Raw genomic sequence first — 20,449 nt, 5'->3', positions numbered from 1 at the left:
AAGTTTTATTAAAAATTACTAAATAAGAAAGTAAAATTTTAAACCTTCGCACTGGTCGGTAGATTGAAGAGAGAAATTTGACGTTTGAAAGATTTTTTTCTTTTTTTATTCACTCTTCCTCCCCCAGGTTCCAACTAGAAATCTATCATGAGCGTTTCTTCTTAGTGATTTTCGGAACACTGCTTAGATGATAGGTTTATCCATCTATTTTCTTATCGTGTATAGGTAAACATTTTTTTCTGCACAATGTTCTAAGGGTAAAATTGCCGATACCTGTTTACAAAGGTTACTTCTTTGCGTGCTGGTTTTCTTATGGTTTTTTAAACCGCTTGCGAGTCAATTGCGGATACCTTTTGCGAATTACAGTTTTATTCTCTTTTCCGAACAATGCCTCGATCATATTCGCGTTCTCCATCTAGAAAACATTCCCGCCGTAGGTCCAAGTCGAAATCAAGAGAAAGAGATAAATATTCAAGCAGCCGAAGCAACGACTACTCCCGTTATAGATACTCCGAAGAACGCTCCTCGAAATCTCGTTCCGTGGCCAGCACATCATCGCGTAGCAGCGCCCATCGCTCCTCCCACAGTCGTCATCATGAGAGGGATCACGAAAAATCATCCCGTACAACAGATTACCGTAGCCGACGAAGTCCATCGAAGGAACGTGATAGAAGAGACCGGGGTCGGAAGCGTTCCAATTCTCGGGAGCGATATTCGAGGAAGCGCTCCGACTCTACCAGTTCTAGCAGCAGCAACAGTAGCACTAGTTCATCCAGTCGGTCATCTTCTAGCAATTCAGATGAATCGAAAAAATCTAAAAAGTCCAGCGGAGAACCGTCTTCAAAGGACAAAGCTTACGTTTTTAAGTCGTTAGCTGGAGAAAATCCCGGTGAACATTATTCTGATGATAAAACAAAGGTGTTGGAAAAGCTGAATGCCGATGAGTTTGTACCACAGAGCTTCGTTTCCAGTAAAAAAACAGTAAACAGCACAGCGACTACTGGGAATATAGTGATCGACCTAGCTGCTCAAACAATAAAGGTTCCAAAGGCCGAGGAGGAGCAGTCGGAGGATCCCTTATTTCATCCAAATGTAAGTTTATAAAGGAGTTCAATCTTGAACGATGTGTTTCGGTTGAAATAGAAGTTTCATAAGTGCTTCTTTTCTTTCAGTTTTTCGGTAATGACGATGATCGAATGACCCGTTGGGTTCGAAAACTTCTGGCCATGCGACAAAATTTGTGAATCTATAATATTAAAAATAAATACAAGATCAATTTGCAATAAATTTTACTAGAACTCGCTGTTTATTCAAAACATATCCGAACCAGTTTTCCTTGCTCTGACCCATGCTTCATCGGGGTTGAGCGATTCCTCTGCCGAAGGCTCCGTTGGTGATCCATCTTCGTTCAGCTTTCCACTCTTGAAGTCTGCAATTACCTTTTCGGCATAAACGGCATTGAACAAATCCTGGCTGGTAAATTCAGACTGAATGACATCCGGCGCCCGGTACGAAACGTACGGTTTGAATTTGCATCCTTCCAGATTTGGCACCACTAATTGCGGTATCTTTTCTTCGATTTCTAGGTACTGACCATTCCGGGTTACACCGGTGTCCCGCACACCTCGCTTGTCGATCGGCATGTCCGCGTAGAGTTCCGGATTAGCAGCTCGCAGTTTCTTAAATATCCTTGTGCCACGCTTGTTGTAGAACAGGAATTTGCGGAAGTTGTGTTTCCCGGATTGAGCAGCCGTAGTACTGATAGTGCGTCGAATAATGTGGAACATGGTTTTCTTTAACTAATTTATGCTGGAAATATGCAGAAAACTGAAGTTTTTTGGTTTTTATATTTTCCTGTTTACAAAAAGCACCAGCACGATGCCGCTTTGCGGTAAATGAACTCGTGACGTAACAAAAGGCATCAGCCGTTTCACCGAATAGCTTGCTTTTGTACCGAAAATAATGAACCTAAAGCCCGTTCAACAGCCAATTGAAATCGGTTTCAATCGATTTCGATTGGTAAATTGTTGTTCACTCAGCCAATGTTGTGATCGAAACTAATCCAATTGACGTTCAATGAAGCCAATCGAAGTCGATCGAAACCAATCGAAATCGATCAAGCTCGAGAGCAGGATTCGTTTCTATCGGTTTCAATTACACTAACACACATGTAGTTGCTTGCTGTCAAAAACAGCTGGTTTGGTTTGTTGTGACTAATTTTTGATTGTTTCTTTGGGAGCAGTGTTCTTTGTGGGGTGCTGGAGTCGGTGCTGTGCGAGTTAGCTAAGTCGGTGGTGCAGTGCCAGTCGTGCTGAGTCGGTGGTGCTGTGCTAGCCATGCTGAGGTGGTACTGTGCTGAGTCGGTGGTACTGTGCTGAGTCGGTGGTGCTGTGCTGAGTCGGTGGTGCTGTACTGAGTCGGTGGTGCTGTGCTAGCCATGCTGATTCGTTGGTGCTGTGGCAGTCATGCTGAGGCTGTGGTGCTGCGACATTCATGCTGATTCGGTGGTGAAGTGTTGGAAAAGTATTTGGCAGTTGCTGCAGACAATAAAAAACTGATTTTGTTTCAAAAGTTTGGTTGCTATGGACCGTGCAGGTGCTAGTAAAGGTGTTGTCGGTCAATGTGGTGTCGGTGGTGCAGTTTAGAGAGAACAATTAGTGTAAAAAATTAAAATAAGTTTAATAAATTTTGTAGAACTGAAACTTAATACACCTTTTTTTCATATTCTAAATCATATCTAAATCCTATCTGCCCTAACTTTCCTGCACCTACTTTCTTCGGATACTGATTCGAACCAAAATCATCACGTGATTTCAGAAGTTGGCCCAATCCCAACAAACATTTTTGCTGATTAAAAACGCCAATTCTCTGATCGTATGCTGTGTTAAGGTGCTGATTGCTGTTTCAGCTTTCTGGCTGAAGAACGAAACACTTCAGCGCTGTTTCAACATGTAAGGAAGTTTTATTTCAGCCAATAGAAAGTAGGGGAAAATTGGTTGAAGAATAACTCGTTCAGCCTTTGTCCAACCATTTTTGACACCATTCAAATTTGACAGGCGTCAGCTGTACAAGGGTAACTTTGAAAGCGACTTTCAGCTTTATCAAACTTTCTGTTGTCATTGATCAACCAATGCATAATAGCGAATGGATCGAAATGAGGATTTTTTAATCGTCTAATTATTAGTAGTTTCTCACTTTGCTTGATTAATGGCCTAGCCGGGAAATTTTCTTTTTATTTTCGAAGCATTTCTATTTCAATTTCTTCATGTGAAATTGACCTTGGTTGGGAGATATTTCGGTCGCTTAAGAACGACACTTTTCCTATGCTCCACAGAATCCATAGTTGGTTCTGCGTTCTGCGGCATGAGACCAACAAGTCGAAGGTTCAGAGTTCGAGACAAGTTTCAATGAAGCAAAAACAACAAGAGAGGGGAAAAATAGCTGGCAAACATCGGGCATACATCGGTCATCATTATTTTTGTTTTTTTTTTGTTGATCCGTCAATTGACGTTTCATGGCAACTTCGCTGATTAATTTCTCCAAATGTCGATGTTTAAGAGCTGAACAGCAGCTTCTCCCTGAATTTCGGTTGCCTTCTTTCAGCAAGATAGCTGATTTGAAGGTAGAACTAAATAGTGTTTCAGCGGTTGTTCAGCGAAAAATGTTTGTTGGGATGCTCCTCCCATGCTGCGTCGTTTATTCCTTCCGTGCCGCTTTCAACGCAGTCTTCACCCTCAATTACAAAAAGCTTCCTCATGCGTGTTTTCGACTTGAGCGGACTCAGACACCTTGGTTTGGCTTTGACCATGAGCAGTACCTCCTTTGTGGCCAGATCCCGCAACTTCTAGGAGATGCCAGTGCAAAGGGCTTCGTTCAGTGCTGCTAATGACTTGGGGCAGGTCCGTCGGGCTGGTGTCATGTTTATTAAGAATCGATAAATCATTAAAAAAAGGTTTTTTTTTTCATTTAATCAAGTTAAAACAACAGTACAGTAACAGACGATTGCTATTATAATTTTCATTATTAAATAAAGCCCGAAATCTCCAAGTACACAGCTGTATAAGAAAATGACAGCAAACGCAGCGCGTTAGTATAAGTGTCTGGCTGTTCATTCAGCAGCCTGATAGAAATCGATCGAAGTCAATTGGAAAAACAGCTGATCAACTGTCAATCCATTTCAATTGATTTCGATTGAGTTCTGTTGAACACACCTCTAGTATATTGATGATCAACGGACTGAAATGCAGGAAATGCAGACGCATTTGCGAATTTTGCATGCGGTTTATCAGCTGTTTGTTGTTCCAGATGAGATACTGCTAATTTACTTTTCAATACTGTTAAATTCACATCAATTACAAAATGTTGTATCGAATGTTGAGCAGTAAATTGTTACAAAGAGATGTTCCAAGTCTTATTCGGATCTGTAGTTTCCAATCAGCTACGGTCAGTGATATATTGGATGGAAAACACATCGATGGTAGCAAAATACACCTGAAGGTATGCAATTCATGTCTTCCTTTTGGAACAATAATTTACAGCCAGACGTAGTAGAACACCATTGCTTATTATTTATCGATTATTGCACAATTGAAAAAAAAACTCCAAATAAATGAAATACTTTATAACCGTTTATATTTCAAGGGCTGGATCAAATCTATTCGTAAGCTGAAAGACAACGCATTTTGCGACATCGACGACGGAACGGGCTGTAGGAGGCTTCAGCTTGTAATCGATAAGAACTTGCTGCAACAGATTGGCTATGAATCTTCAGTCGACATTAAGGGAACGTTGGAACGGAATGCTAAAAGTCAGCTGGAAATACGGGTTGAGCAGATTTGCGAGCTAGGTGGCTGCCCACTAATCCTGGGATACCCATTCTATCCGAAGAAATCTTATCCACCGGATTACATACGGAATCATTTGCATTTGCGACCGCGTGTTGCTACTGTTGGTTCAGCTTTTCGCGTTCGGCATCGCGCCACTCAATGCTTCAACGAATATTTAGATCGTGAGGGGTTTGTACAAATCCATACCCCGCTCATAACAAGCAATGACTGCGAAGGAGCCGGGGAAGCTTTTCTGGTGAAACCTGCCAACGAAGCTCTGTTGAAGCAGATGACGAAGAAAAATGTACCCCTTGATAAAGGATATTTCGATCGGGAGGCGTATTTGACTGTTTCAGGTCAGCTGCACTTGGAGGCCATGTGCCACGGACTAGGAAAAGTATTTTCATTTGGACCGACATTCAGAGCTGAAAACTCCAAATCTCCAATACATCTTAGCGAGTTCTACATGCTAGAACTAGAAGAAGCGTTTATGAACTCGATTGATGATCTAGCTGATAGGATAGAATCGATAATCAAAACTGTTAGTAAGCGATTACTGGATACAGCTTCAGGAGAAGTTGATGCTGTGAGGAAGCTTACAACCGAAACCAGCCTGGAAGAATCTTTCCAATGGTTGAACAAACCCTTTCCGAAAATATCTTTCGCAGAAGCCATCAACATACTGGAGAAAAATTCATCTAAACTGAAATCTTCAGTTCAACCAGCAGATGGCATCAATAAGGAACAGGAACTTTATCTAGTCAACTACTTTCAAAGTCCAGTATTTGTTGTTCGGTGGCCGAAGGAAATCAAATCGTTCTACATGCGACAATGCCCAGACGATAGTAATTTAGTGGATGCCCTTGATTTGCTAGTGCCACATGTCGGTGAGCTTGTCGGCGGAAGTGTTCGTGAAAATGATTACGAACGTTTGAAGGCAAAGTTACCGGATCAGGAAGCTCTCGGGTGGTATTTGCAGCTGCGACAATTCGGTTCGGTTCCAACTGCCGGCTTCGGGTTGGGCTTGGAACGATACCTCTGTTGGATATTGAATGTGCACAACGTTCGTGACGTGATTCCATTTCCGCGATGGGCACATAACTGTGCTATGTAATCTGAGTAGAAAATTATCTTTCTATTAGTTACAAGTTAAATTGTTACTTTTTCATTCGAAATTTCTTTCAATTAGTTTTTTCTATAATTAATCTATATTGTTTAACTAACTCTTTGGTTTGAGTTCGTCTGCCTTCAGTCTTTTTATCCTAACCGTTCTCAACTATGTATGCAAATAAGATTTTCTATCAAATTGATAAACATATTTCCCTAATAGTTTTCTTATCCTAAAGTAAATAAAAGCATTCCCAGATTTAAACGTCTAATGATTGTAAGCATACAAAATTTCTTATCTTGTTTACATTATTCGATTTTGAAGCAATTCGCGTTTCATATTGAAATGATACAAAATTTAACCATAGGTTCCGACAAAATCCACATAAATGCAAAATGATACTAGTGGTCTTAAACCAAAACTTCATCTACCCTTCTAATACATTGCGGACCAATATAGGAGACATCTCGTTTGGCTTGACGCGAGCATACTTCGCTCAGAAGCTTAACTCAAATGTGATGTATTTGATGAAGGAATTTTATTCTACATAACATACATATTTGTGTACAGCATTTTTCGATAACTCAAAGATACTAAATTTGTAGAATTTTGCCCATTCATTTCTAAGATTGAGAATCCCAAATTTTGGTGTTTTCGGGCTTAGATTTCTTCGCGAATTAATCATTAACGGCGTGTTCGTAAATTGATTTTTTCTATCGAAGTGATTCTTTTTATCGATGCTGGCGTTCGTAAATTAAACAAACTGTATACAAAAGCATTGGAAGGTGATTTGACATCTACCAAACAAATCGATGCATCACCCAAAACATCAGTTTACGAACGCGCCGTAAGTGAAACGCATATATAGAACATAAAATGAAATTTGCTTAGGCTCTTGCTTACGACTTACGATACATACACAGCCAGATCTTGTCAGCATCCCAGGTGAATAGTAAAACTACATTTACTATTCATCTTAACTCAGCCGGGCCCATTTTGCAGTATTGGACGCAGACAAATGGAGCCAAAGGAAGGAAAAAACGTGGACAACAGAACCATAAGTTACCATACATCGATGGAACAAAGGATAAAAATTTTAAATTAACTAGCCTTTGATTTTTAATAGAATAAATATGCATAACACAAATGCAAAATTTTAGTAAATACGTGCTTGTAGAGAATTGAAGTTGAATATATTTTAACATTTTGTTTAAGTTTATATATGGAAAACCACAATAAACATCAAATAAGCATTTTAAAATAGTTCTGAAAAGTATTTTGAACTAACTTTCAGAAAGAATGGAATTTTGGAACTAGTTATTTAAAATAAGGCTGGAAAAAAGTTATTATTCGAATCATGAATTACTTAAACTAGACCTTACAAACCCAGTTTAATCCATTCAAATACGGGTAATCCGCATACCTACCTCGGGATTTCTTTTCAAGATCTTAGAAGAAAAACCAAACATACACAGTTTTCGTCCTTTTGTTTACAATCAATATTGTATTTTCACCGTAAGCTTTTAGTAAATTATAAACTTATAGACCTTATCACACCATCCCTTTCGCCCTCTACTTCAGTGGAATGAATCGGGAGCTGTGGGTGGCACCGATACCCGGCCGACCGTGCTTAACCGGTTTGTAGGTGAGAGAAAACTCGCCCAAATAATGTCCGATCATTTCCGGCTTGATTTCGGCCTGGTTGAAGGTTTTGCCGTTGTAGATTCCCACCATCGATCCGACCATCTCCGGAACGATAATCATGTTTCGCAAGTGGGTTTTTACGATGGCTGGCTTCTCTAGTGGGGGAGCATCCTTCTTGGCCTTGCGCAGCTTCTTCATCAGAGCGAGCGGCTTGCGACGGATTCCTCGCTTGAAACGTCGCTTGGCTCTGCTGTGCATCAGCTCCATCAGCAGATCGTGCTTCATGTCCAGAAGCTGGTCCAAATCCACCCCACGGTAGGTGAATTTACGAAAGGTACGCTTCTTCTTGAAGCCCTCGGCATCAGCGGCATCGGCCATGGTTCCAGATATCCGGGATAATCACCAAAATACCGAAAAATTAGAAGCGAATTCAACCCGACACAACGTCCTCACACAAGATGTGGAAGAGAAAAGAGAGTTGACAGCTATTTTGGTTTTTTATGCGGAAGTGGAAGTTTGCGTTTCGTCGATGGTGGTTTTGACATATCGGACAGAGGTGCCAGGTACACAGATTTTTTTCAAAATAGTCCTTTTTTTCGGGGGTTTTCATCCGGTTGGATGGTTTATCCCGTTTAAAATAGTCCTATTTGCCGCTAATGTTATTTATTGGTGCACCATGGCGGCGTTGGAGGATCGGCGCTGGATAGGTGTTAACGAGCCTATACTGCCCCTACTCGCATCAGTCCCATATTGTTAGCGTTTCCTATCCATATGGGACTGTTATGCGAGTAGGGGCAGTATATCATTACCTGCACTGAACAAAATCGGGCTATATAATATATCGGGTCAATCCAATAACTTCTATAAATTAGGGTCTTGATAAAAGATAACAGCATTTCTAATGAAAAGTAAAAGAAAATCCAATAAATTCTAGCACTTGGTTTTGGTTGATAAAAATCCGTCTGAAACTACTAAAAGATCCAATAAATTTTATAAGGCAGTACCCCGTAGTAAAATGCATTAGAAGATCCAATAACTTTTATCAAATTTAAACCATTTAAATAATATCGATTCGAAAAAGGAAGATTATTCATTCGTAAATTAATCATCATTTTCAAAGCTCAATCCAAAATACTGGTAAGTAGTTTATTTTTATCTGCAATGCAATGAAATATTGTCATTATTTTTATTCCAGAATCCATAAATGCGGAAATAGCAGGATTTATTTTATTTAATTTCGCTCGATGAAATTTTTTCTCCAGCTCAAGAAGAAGACGATCTATGTGAGGGGAAAACTTTATTCGCAGCTTCGTGTGGCTCAATCAAAACATCCCGCTTGATGAGAGGACTTTTTTTGACATCGCAATACGTCAGGATGTACATATTTCGTCGGTAAGTTCATATAGTTTAATGATTTTGAAGGAAAAGTAATAGTGTTAAAATACATTCCAGAACAAAAGTCCATTAACCATATTTTATGGATACCACCACACGGCAATGAGCGATACAACACAGGAAGAAACACCAGCTGTATTGAAAGTACGGCGAACATCCAAAAGTGCATGATATGGAGGATGCGGTATATATATTAATTAAAAAAACTAAATTTAAGGAAAGTAAGTAAAATAAAGCAAAACAAATTTTTAGCTAAATAAACATTAGTAACCCAAGTAACAATTTAAGTTCTATAAGGATCTGGAAGGGCACTTGCAAACTTCGCTATAAAACAACGTTTAGTTATATAAACCCCATTAAAACACCATTAAAACACCTATAAGAGCAAAAAGGCCCACCTACAGGAGGTTCTGAAGAGAGAATTACAAGTCGTTTATAAAACCATGACTTTGACAGATCTTTGCTGAGGGGTGATTCAAAGATAAACAAAAAAGAATCTTTTTTCAATCTATAGTTTTTTTCGTTTAGGTTTTGAAATACCATTTTTCATAACAATTCTAACATAAAGAAATATCATCGCGCACCTGGTCAGCAAAACATGGACTTATAATATGATCAATAAAACGAATAAAAAAGTTTGGTTTTCGTAATATTATTTGCCTAAAATTGGTGCGCATGAAATTTTGTCGTTTAATTTTTCGAAAAAGAGGCCAAAAAAATACGCGCCTCCGTAATTTTACGAATCAAATAAGTTTAACATGAACATTTCAAAACCAAATCTTCCAGGTTTGTAGGAAAATCTTTTTTATAAGTGATATTTGTCAGTATTCGAGAAAATATAATGTGATAGTACCGACAAATCAAACAATTTACGGAAAATAATGCTTTATTTTTAAAATATCCCTAGCAAACAAACATTTGAAGTTCCAAAATTTTGTAACAAAAATGGCGTTCAACCGAGACACATAGGTATTAGCTTTTTTATAACCACTTGTATGTCTTTTATCCATCAGCTCTGAAAAAAACAGCTTACATATGCTAACACGCAGAAAAAAGAGCAAATTTTCCTTTTGATTGCATAAAATGAGTAAATAAAAAAGTAAATATGTTCTCGTTTAACTTTTCAATAATTTATTTTTCATAATTTTCGAATGAATTCACTAATTCAACACTTATTAACACTTAACACTGAGTTCACAAACAGTCGTAACGAAATCATCTTTCGTCCCAAGGCATTCAGATCCACCGACTAGAAATTCCAATTCTTTTGCCAATATTAACGATTACTCCTCCGCCACCCAACACGGTATTTTATTGGCGATCCCAATGCATTGTTATTCGAAAAAATCATCCTCCGGAACCGTATTAAACAAATACCCGGTAAACATCCGAATGGGGTAGATGTTGACCGGAACATAATTGCAAAATTGCAGTAGTCAGGGTAAAGCAGCCGACACTTTCTTGCCTAATTCTGTCCGGTTGTTTCGTGCCTACATAAGTTAAAATAAATAAATCAAAACTGCAACTAGACGACCAAATGATGAGAATCCTACCTTCTTTATTACTGCCGGCGGTTGAGAGGAAAGGAATTTTAATTTTGCTCGTACAAATTCTTCTCGCTGGTTTGTTTGTTTTCGTCACAATCAATCCGATCAGCTGTTTGTTGACATTTGACGTTTCATGGCATTTTGACAGGGTTTTATAGCAAAGTTTTGAAATTGCTTTATAGCGGCTTTGAAAACCGCTATAAACACGGAAAATAAAAAAAAAAATAAAATCGATTGAGGTTTTCAAAATAGGTTTTATAATCGTTGTGTAGATATCTTGAAGATAATTCTTGTAATGGTCTTATCGAAATACGCTTCACGGCTACCAATACTTATGCAATTTCATTATAAAACCTGCATTTTTTCCTATAAAACCAAAAGGAGTTTAAAATGTTGCTTGGGTAAGTTTCATTGGACCCCACGATACCGTTTCATTTCATCTGCAAAAATAATAAATCATATCAACTTGCCACACTACTGCATTTATCGGAATTTCCAATGAAATGAATCCTTCAACCATTTCAATAGAATAAATTTTTTCTAGTACTGGTAAAAAGTATTGGATTTTCTAGTAGTGCAAAAGCATTGGAATTTCCGATATTTTTTATAGCCAGATTTAGTTCAGTGTGGGGGAGGAAGACTGAAATTATGCATCGTTTTCTGCATCCACACTGAACCAAATCTGGAAATAAAATTTACTAGGTCATTCCAATAATTTTTAAAGTTAATCGCTCATATACAAAGTAATGATTTATCCTGTACAAGTTATTGGAAAAATCAATGAATTCTGCAAGTGTATTTTATCGCTGAAAAACATACTTAAAAGTATAGGAAAATCTAATGAATACCATGAGCTTAATAATCTTCATCAAATGTATTAGAAAATCCATTAATTTTCAAATGTTTATATTAATATAGAATTTATATTTTGCATATCTGATAAATTTACTAACAATTCGCATCGACTCGACATAGACTGATTTGTAAGATTTGGTTTGGTAAGAAAACCCGTAAAATGGCCAAAAAAGTAATGAAAACTGTACGCACCGAGGCCGAAAACATCGCTAGCGATGAAGGTAAGTGGAAAAACTGTTTTATTTAGCGATAATTTTAATTTTATTCTACCCCCCGTACAGCTCGCAGTAGAAGCGAAAAAACTCTACCATCCGGCTACCAAACGCCGGAACAGTTCCAGCGCCGAACGAGGTGAAAACTGGGCAGAAACGACCATGCATTCACATCCTGAACAGCAGGAGCAATAGCAGATATCCGCCGGAAACGTTTCTCGCATCGCATCACCCCACCTGCTGTAAGTTGTCTTTTTTTCTTCTCCCACGGTGGAAGTGGATAGGATAGGAGATATAAATAAAATATTATAATGCTTCAAGCCCAGATCTTTTATTTTTCATAACAAATCCATTTAAAAATCGAAAGTAGAATTAAATACATTCATTTCATTGTCTAGAATAATCATTTTTATCAAATTACGATTAAATTACTTTCACTGGAAATTCCTATAAAATTTATCGGAACGCTAAACTATATGCGCAAAATTTTGCGCTCATCTATAAAAAGTATTGGATTTTCTAGTAGTGCAAAAATACTAAAATTCCCAATACTGTTTATAGCCCGATTTTGCTCAGTGCACTTCTGCATCGTTTTTTTACTGTTCGGCAAAAAGCCAGCAATTGATGAAAAGATTTGTAATCGTTCAAATTTTAACTTTAGATGATCAGTTTCGTGTAGTGAGTCATGTATCTCAGTTGTTTAGGTGCTAAATTTAGATTTAGCTATATTTTTAGAACAACCATTAATCAAGCCATTTTTATTTATCAGCTTCAAAACTTTGACGAAATTTGAGCGACATAATACGCCTGATCATGCAGGAATTTGCCAGAGCAAAACAAAATCTAATTAAATCATTGTTTTATGCAAAACAAGTGCTTTTCAGCATGAAAAAAGTTCTATTAAAAATTACTAAATAAGAAAGTAAAATTTTTGAACCTTCGCACTGGTCGGTAGATTGATGAGAGAAATTTGACGTTTGAATTTTTTTTTCTTTTTTTATTCAGTCTTCCTCCCCCAGATCATTACTATAGTATACTATAGTCTCTTTACGGCAGGTATTATTTTAGGCCTTTGGATGAAAAACAACCACTTTTATCTGCTTGCTACATGTTCCTTGTAGTGATTTCCGGAGCAAGTAATGCATGCAGAAAAAAGTGGCAAAATTATTCAGCTGGCGTTTTTGCCATTCTTTTCTTCCAGAGTAATCTGATCTAAAAACCGGTCTAGTCCATTCGATTCATTGCATTTTTTTCGTTTGCCTTCTCGCAATAAACGAAATTATGCCAAATGGTTTTTATGCCAAATGACCGTTATGCTAAGTGAAAACGCTGGGTCCGCCCGCATAATCAAATATCATACCACGAATCTTCAATATCATTTAATTCTGATTACCATAATAGTGACTATCCAGTTTATCGTCTTTAAATAATTTAATTTTCACCAAATTTCCATTTTTGCGGCGTCCCTACTAGAAATCATAGTGTACTATTACTGGAAGATACAGTTTATGATCTAAAAAACGAATTTGATTTGTGTCTTTACTTCACGTCATTCATAAAGAAACAAAATGGCGTCGAGCGAGTTCGAGGTTGCAATTCTTAAGAAAAAGACGTTCTCTCGCGAAATTTTCTGCATCGTAACGCAAGCTATACCGCAATCGGGGCGGAAACAGTGGCCGATGGAACCAGTGTGGAAAAAAGCGAAACTTTACGAGGTGGTTTCTACAGGAATTGTACGAAAGAAGTGAACTCAGAAGGTACGAACGAACCAGTTTTAGATCTTCTCTTTTGGTGGTTATTTGTTTAATTCATAATTTTAAATTGTTTTTTTTAACAGATATTTTATCCGAAGAACTGGATCTTACAGCTTGAGGGGAACTGTAAATTAGACAGGCCAAAAATTTGTTCCGGTATAAATAATACCAGTGCCGTTTCCCCAACAGCAGTGGAGGATACCCAACAAACATTTTTCGCTGAACAACCGCTGAAACACTATTTAGTTCTACCTTCAAATCAGCTATCTTGCTGAAAGAAGGCAACCGAAATTCAGGGAGAAGCTGCTGTTCAGCTCTTAAACATCGACATTTGGAGAAATTAATCAGCGAAGTTGCCATGAAACGTCAATTGACGGATCAACAAAAAAAAAACAAAAATAATGATGACCGATGTATGCCCGATGTTTGCCAGCTATTTTTCCCCTCTCTTGTTGTTTTTGCTTCATTGAAACTTGTCTCGAACTCTGAACCTTCGACTTGTTGGTCTCATGCCGCAGAACGCAGAACCAACTATGGATTCTGTGGAGCATAGGAAAAGTGTCGTTCTTAAGCGACCGAAATATCTCCCAACCAAGGTCAATTTCACATGAAGAAATTGAAATAGAAATGCTTCGAAAATAAAAAGAAAATTTCCCGGCTAGGCCATTAATCAAGCAAAGTGAGAAACTACTAATAATTAGACGATTAAAAAATCCTCATTTCGATCCATTCGCTATTATGCATTGGTTGATCAATGACAACAGAAAGTTTGATAAAGCTGAAAGTCGCTTTCAAAGTTACCCTTGTACAGCTGACGCCTGTCAAATTTGAATGGTGTCAAAAATGGTTGGACAAAGGCTGAACGAGTTATTCTTCAACCAATTTTCCCCTACTTTCTATTGGCTGAAATAAAACTTCCTTACATGTTGAAACAGCGCTGAAGTGTTTCGTTCTTCAGCCAGAAAGCTGAAACAGCAATCAGCACCTTAACACAGCATACGATCAGAGAATTGGCGTTTTTAATCAGCAAAAATGTTTGTTGGGTAGAGCTCGGAACAAACCAAGCTTTTGACATATGCTTTAACGGCAGCTGAATAGCAATGTTGCCGATGGAATGGCACAGGAAATTGTCGACAGAAATGGTATCATTAGGCGTGTTGCCACAAGGGCAATTAGACCGGGAGCTGACGACACCCCAATGTGTGACAGTTCTCGATGAGCGCGATAGAAGAAGAGTAGGAAGAATAAGAAAAGTTAGAATAGATTAAAGGAGGGAAAAACCACATTTTTTCATTTAGACGCGAAAAGTGAAGCTTAAGTGATCGCGCAAGGAGAATCGAGGTCGAGGTAGTCTCTATATTGCCAAATTAGGAACCGTAAGTCGAAACCTTTTGTAAATCCTTCTTCAATCTTAACACCTAACCTGTATTTGGTAGGACTGATTCTCTTCGGTCCAATCGGACCATATTATTGCTGTGCGGGTTTCGGATAGTTCGCTACAAGGCGATTTCGTGGAATTACGGTAACTGATTTGTTTAGTTTATTCCCTCCTCAGTACTAAATTGTTATTCCAAAATAGGATCCGAAACGTTGTACCCGGTTAGCGAGGAAGTCAAGCCAAGAGTTTGCTCGGTTGACTGATTGTAAGTGAGGTTAGGTATAGTTGTAACGTTATCTAAAACCCTTTGTAAATTTTAGATTTGAAGTATCTTTTCGTTTTGTTCATTGGAATAAACACTGTCGAACACAGTTCGCCCGGCACTTTTGACTCTCGCTAACAATTCTTCAAATAATCATCCGATGGCGACGGTTCTCTCATCGAGCGAGGATGATTTCAACACCACCAATCAGGACAACTTGAGCAGTTGTGTTGCCTGCGATCGTCCGGATTCAGCGGACAATATGGTGGCCTGTGATCAGTGCAATTGCTGGTGGCATCTTTCATGCGCTGGTGTTAGCGCTGGCGTTTCAAATAGGCCATGGACTTGCAGCAAGTGCCTTCCTCTTCCGACGAAAACGATGTCAGCGCGGACTTCATCTTCCGTCCGAAAAGCAAAGCTCAATTTGGAGCTAAAGCGCCTGGAGGAAGAAAAGGAGATCGAGAAAAGGATCGAAAAGGCCTATGTTAAGGAGCGCTACCGGATCATCGAGGAATCCCTCATGGAAGAGGAAGATGAACAACATAGTGTTCATTCTCGGCAGCATGCGAACCCTGCCGAAAAGTCTGAGCGTGTGACGGAGTGGGTAGCGAGCCAAGCTGGCCCCGAATTGTTGGGCGCAGAGGGAGGAACAATCCTCCGAGAATCGTCAGCAAGATTACCACATCCGGAAGAAGCAGCGAATGAATTTCCAGAACGGCGAGAGCTAATTGCAGACGCAATCAGGAAATTGCAACAACAACTGCGCGACTGTCAGCAGCACCAGCAGCCGTCAGCAGATAAGTTAAGCGAGCTTGAGAATCAGCTCCAACTGTGTCAGCGGGGATTGAAAGGTGTTCGAGCTTGGCCGGAAGAATCAATCCGACTTCCGAAACCATTTCCGGAAGCATTGGGTGATGGTCCTACACATCCGACAGGAACGATTCCGAAGAGCAAGCGTGTTGTTGCCCAACCCAGTCAGCAGAAGCCATCCATGCAAGCAGATAGAAGGCAGCCAACGATAGAACCGGAATGTGTTGCGCCGGAACTGATGTTCAGACCTGAGGCTATTCCGACATCGTTAACTGTCGAGGAGCCAGTGCAAGTGCCGCAGAGACGGCAGCTGTTGCCGCCACAATCAACGAGGCAAATTGATAGCGGAGTTCCAGGCAATCCGAGGCCACTTGGGCCAACTCAAGAGCAGCGTACAGCGCGCCAAGTCTTCTCGGGGGATTTGCCAACGTTTTCCGGAAATCCCGCCGACTGGCCTGTTTTTATTAGCCACTACCAGTACACCACAGAAGCCTGTGGTTTCAACAACGGCGAGAACATGATTCGCCTTCAACAATGCCTGAAGGGTTCGGCATGGGAGTCGGTTCGTAACAGGCTTATACATCCGGGATCCGTGCCAGCAGCCATCAAAATGCTGGAGAAGCGTTACGGTCGACCGGATTTGATCATCGAGACCTTAATTGAGAAGGTTAGATCCACACCCCCGCCGAAGGCTGATAGACTCAACACTATCATCGACTTCGGGACACAAGTGCAAGGTCTCTGCGAACACTTGGAGGCCGCGGATTTGAACGATCATCTGAACAATCCCTCGCTGCTAAAGGAGTTGGTGAGAAAGCTCCCGACCGAATACCAAATGCTTTGGGGAAGATACATCAGAACGGTCGAGGCCGTGGACTTACGAACGTTCGGGACCTTCATGGATGAAACTGTCGACGATGCATACGCCGTGACGTCGTACACCGGCGAATCGAAAGCCAGGCAGTCGAAGCCTGAAAGATCCAAGCCGGACCGGAGTTTTGTGCACAGTGAAAGTTTGAGAAGCCGAAGGAGCGGAGTAGCTGCCAAGGTGCAGCGGAGTTTAGGAAACGAGTTTTGACTTGTGCCGTGTGCCAGAAAGAGGGGCATAAGTCCAGAGAATGTCGATCGTTCCAGAAGATGACCGTCGACGACAGATGGCTTCGTATACAGAATTTGGGACTTTGTAAAACGTGCTTGTACAGTCATGGGACTCGTTCGTGTAGAAACAACACTCGCTGCGGCGTGGATGGATGCGATGCGCGTCATCACGCACTTCTTCATTCGGCGGAGAAACCAAAGGCATCCTACAGCTCTGGTCCGAATCCGATATCGAACTACGTTGTGCATCACGTTCACCAGTCGTCGTTTCCATCGTTACTGTACCGTGTTATTCCAATCACGCTCCACAACGGTAGTTTATCTGTCGATGCCTTTGCCTTCATCGACGAAGGGTCTTCGATAACAATGCTGGAAAAGAGTCTGGCAGAAAAACTTCAACTAAACGGGCACTCCCACCCGTTGTGCTTGCAGTGGACATCCAATGTGACGCGGATCGAGAACGATTCGAAACGAGTGACGTTCGAGATTTCCGGCATCAATAAATCAAAGCGGTACAAGGTTTCAAACATCGGAACAACCAATTCCCTGAACTTACCAACACAGAGTTTGCCGTTCGAAGAACTCAAGTCACGTTTTAGTCATCTTCGAGGAATTCCGGTGGATGGTTACGAGAATGCCAGTCCGCAACTTCTCATAGGAGTTGACAATCTACGTTTGGTGGTTCCGCTCAAGGCGCGAGAGGGCGAAGTAGGAGATCCAACTGCGGTACGCACCCGCCTGGGCTGGTGTGTGTACGGTGGCAAGCGCGACGAGTCAACGCCAACATTCAGTTATCACATTTGTGACTGTCAACATGATTCATCTTTAGACGAGGCAGTGAAGACTTATCTGACGCTCGACGAAGTTGGATCGAAAGTGTTCACGCCAGTGCTGAGTGACGAAGACACTCGAGCAACGAAAATTATGGAGGAGACTACAAAAAGAGTGGGCGATCGTTATGAGTCCGGCCTGCTTTGGAAGTACGACTTCGTAGAGTTTCCAGACAGCTATCCAATGTGTCTGAGAAGACTCCAATGTCTCGAAAGAAGAATGGGAAAAGAACCGGCGATGCGGGACAACATAGTGCGTCAGATCGAGGAATATCAGCAGAAAGGCTACTGCCATCGAGCGACTCCGGATGAGCTGCAACAGGCTGACCCCCGACGCACATGGTACCTCCCCCTCGGCGCGGTCACCAATCCCAAGAAACCCGGTAAGGTGCGGCTCATCTGGGACGCTGCAGCCAAAGTCGACGGGGTGTCCTTAAACGCGATGCTATTGAAAGGGCCCGACCAGTTGACATCTTTGCCTGCTGTATTATTTCGGTTCCGCCAGTATCCGGTGGCAGTTTGTGGAGACATCCGGGAGATGTACCACCAGATCCTGATTCGTGAAGCTGATCGAAGCGCTCAAAGGTTCCTGTGGCGGTCGGATCCGAACCAGCAGCCAGAAGTTTTCGTCATGGACGTGGCAACGTTTGGGTCGACCAGTTCACCAGCGACGGCCCAATACGTTAAGAATATCAACGCCCGCCTGTTCGCCGATAAGTATCCTGCAGCCGTCGAAGAAGCAATCAGTGGTCATTATATTGATGACTATGTGACCAGTTTTCGGAGCGTGGCTGAGGCCAAAGAAGTTACGTCCCAGGTGAGGGCGATACATCAACACGGTGGTTTCGAACTTCGTCAGTTCTGTTCGAACAGCGACGAGGTCATGCAGTTTCTTGGAGAGGTCAAGGCACATCCAGTGAAGAACATGTGCCCAACTAAGGGAGAAAACTCCGAACGTGTGCTGGGTATTTTGTGGGATACGGAACACGATGAGCTGCGGTTCCCAACGAAGATGCGGGAAGACATGGTGAAGTTAATCACTACACAGGAGAAACCAACGAAGCGACAGATACTCCGGTGTGTGATGACAATGTTCGATCCACTGGGTCTTCTAGCACCGTATCTGATCTTTGGCAAGATCATTATCCAGGAAGCCTGGCGCAAAGAGCTCGGCTGGGACGAACCGGTGGACGATGAAACGCATCAACAGTGGCTGAAATGGGTCCAAATGCTTGAACACATCAACGATATCGGCATCCAGCGATGCTATTTCCGAGAGGCGATCAACGAGGTCGAAGTTCACACATTTGTGGACGCCAGTGAGATTGCATATTCCTGTGTGACGTATTTTCGCTCAACGAACGCTGCCGGAGAAGTAAAGGTTGCGCTGGTAGGCGCGAAGTCCAAAGTTGCACCCCTGAAGGCGTGGTCGATACCGCGCTTAGAGCTGCAAGCGTGTGTGTTAGGTGCACGTCATATGCGAAGTGTCATCGAGGGACATTCGTTGCAGATCAAGAAGCGAGTGTTGTGGTCCGATTCCGGAACAGCGCTGAGCTGGATCAACGGAGATCCCCGAAAGTTTAATCGATTTGTATCGTTCCGAATCTGCGAGATATTGGAGCTAACCACTCGGAAGGAGTGGAGATGGGTTCCATCGAAGAACAATCCAGCGGATGAGGCTACGAAGTACGGTTCCGGGCCTTATTTTGCCAAAACGAGTTGCTGGTTCGCCGGGCCAAGTTTTTTAGTGCATCCTGAAGCGGTATGGCCAGTTTCGAAGGCTGGACTTGCTGAAGCATACTACGAGCGACTTGATGACGAGAAGCTACACACACTACTGGTCGAAGCCGAGTCGATCGTAAATAGTCGCCCCTTAACTTACTTGCCGTTGGATGCAGCTGAAAGCGAAGCCCTGACGCCCAATCACTTCCTGCTAGGGAGTTCCGACGGTGTCCGCCAGCCGCCTACAGAAGATGTGTGCGACAACAAGTTGCTGGGGAATTCCTGGAACTTACTGCAGAGACAGCTGAATACTTTTTGGAAGCGCTGGACGAACGAGTATTTGCCGACACTGACGAGGCGAACGAAATGGTTTGACGAGGTGAAGCCCGTTGAACCAGGCGAGTTGGTTGTGTTGGTGGAGGATCGTAGGCGGAACGGATGGAAAAGAGGGCGTGTCCTGAAGGTGATTACGAATCCAGACGGCAGGTGTCGTCAGGCGATTGTGCAGACGAGTGATGGGACGTTTCGTCGGTCGCTATCGCGCCTGGCTATGTTGGAGGTACAAGATCGTGGAACGCGGACCCCAGCCGGATTCCACCGGGGGGAGGATGTTGCCACAAGAGCAATTAGACCGGGAGCTGACGACACCCCAATGTGTGACAGTTCTCGATGAGCGCGATAGAAGAAGAGTAGGAAGAATAAGAAAAGTTAGAATAGATTAAAGGAGGGAAAAACCACATTTTTTCATTTAGACGCGAAAAGTGAAGCTTAAGTGATCGCGCAAGGAGAATCGAGGTCGAGGTAGTCTCTATATTGCCAAATTAGGAACCGTAAGTCGAAACCTTTTGTAAATCCTTCTTCAATCTTAACACCTAACCTGTATTTGGTAGGACTGATTCTCTTCGGTCCAATCGGACCATATTATTGCTGTGCGGGTTTCGGATAGTTCGCTACAAGGCGATTTCGTGGAATTACGGTAACTGATTTGTTTAGTTTATTCCCTCCTCA

At 41.6% G+C, this 20,449-nt stretch overlaps 5 protein-coding genes across 5 annotated transcripts; 3 read left to right on the top strand and 2 right to left on the bottom strand.

The window, feature by feature from the left end:
• Positions 1–295: 295 nt before the first annotated feature.
• Positions 296–1,292, top strand: LOC129754787 (serine/Arginine-related protein 53). The gene is made up of 2 exons (XM_055751025.1): positions 296–1,092; positions 1,173–1,292. Exons 1-2 carry the CDS (start codon positions 388–390, stop codon positions 1,242–1,244), a joined length of 777 nt encoding a protein of 258 aa, XP_055607000.1. The 5' UTR covers positions 296–387; the 3' UTR covers positions 1,245–1,292.
• LOC129754788 (39S ribosomal protein L41, mitochondrial) lies at positions 1,273–1,923 on the bottom strand. Its single transcript, XM_055751026.1, has one exon. The coding sequence runs from the start codon at positions 1,785–1,787 to the stop codon at positions 1,311–1,313; it is 477 nt and encodes a 158-aa protein (XP_055607001.1). The 5' UTR covers positions 1,788–1,923; the 3' UTR covers positions 1,273–1,310.
• A 2,323-nt stretch (positions 1,924–4,246) lies between these two features.
• Positions 4,247–7,096, top strand: LOC129754976 (probable asparagine--tRNA ligase, mitochondrial). Its single transcript, XM_055751251.1, has 2 exons — positions 4,247–4,497; positions 4,642–7,096. Exons 1-2 carry the CDS (start codon positions 4,360–4,362, stop codon positions 5,938–5,940), a joined length of 1,437 nt encoding a protein of 478 aa, XP_055607226.1. The 5' UTR covers positions 4,247–4,359; the 3' UTR covers positions 5,941–7,096.
• Positions 7,097–7,418: 322 nt separating this feature from the next.
• LOC129755120 (40S ribosomal protein S15-like) lies at positions 7,419–8,060 on the bottom strand. Its single transcript, XM_055751451.1, has one exon. It carries the CDS (start codon positions 7,954–7,956, stop codon positions 7,507–7,509), a length of 450 nt encoding a protein of 149 aa, XP_055607426.1. The 5' UTR covers positions 7,957–8,060; the 3' UTR covers positions 7,419–7,506.
• An 8,868-nt stretch (positions 8,061–16,928) lies between these two features.
• Positions 16,929–20,114, top strand: LOC129752604 (uncharacterized). The gene has a single exon (XM_055748379.1). It carries the CDS (start codon positions 16,929–16,931, stop codon positions 20,112–20,114), a length of 3,186 nt encoding a protein of 1,061 aa, XP_055604354.1.
• The last annotated feature ends 335 nt before the right edge of the window (positions 20,115–20,449 follow it).

The sequence above is a fragment of the Uranotaenia lowii genome, chromosome 3 (assembly GCF_029784155.1).
Source record: "Uranotaenia lowii strain MFRU-FL chromosome 3, ASM2978415v1, whole genome shotgun sequence".
NCBI lineage: Eukaryota > Metazoa > Arthropoda > Insecta > Diptera > Culicidae > Uranotaenia > Uranotaenia lowii.
Note: the sequence above shows the minus strand (reverse complement) of the source record. Positions and strands in the feature narration are given on the sequence as shown.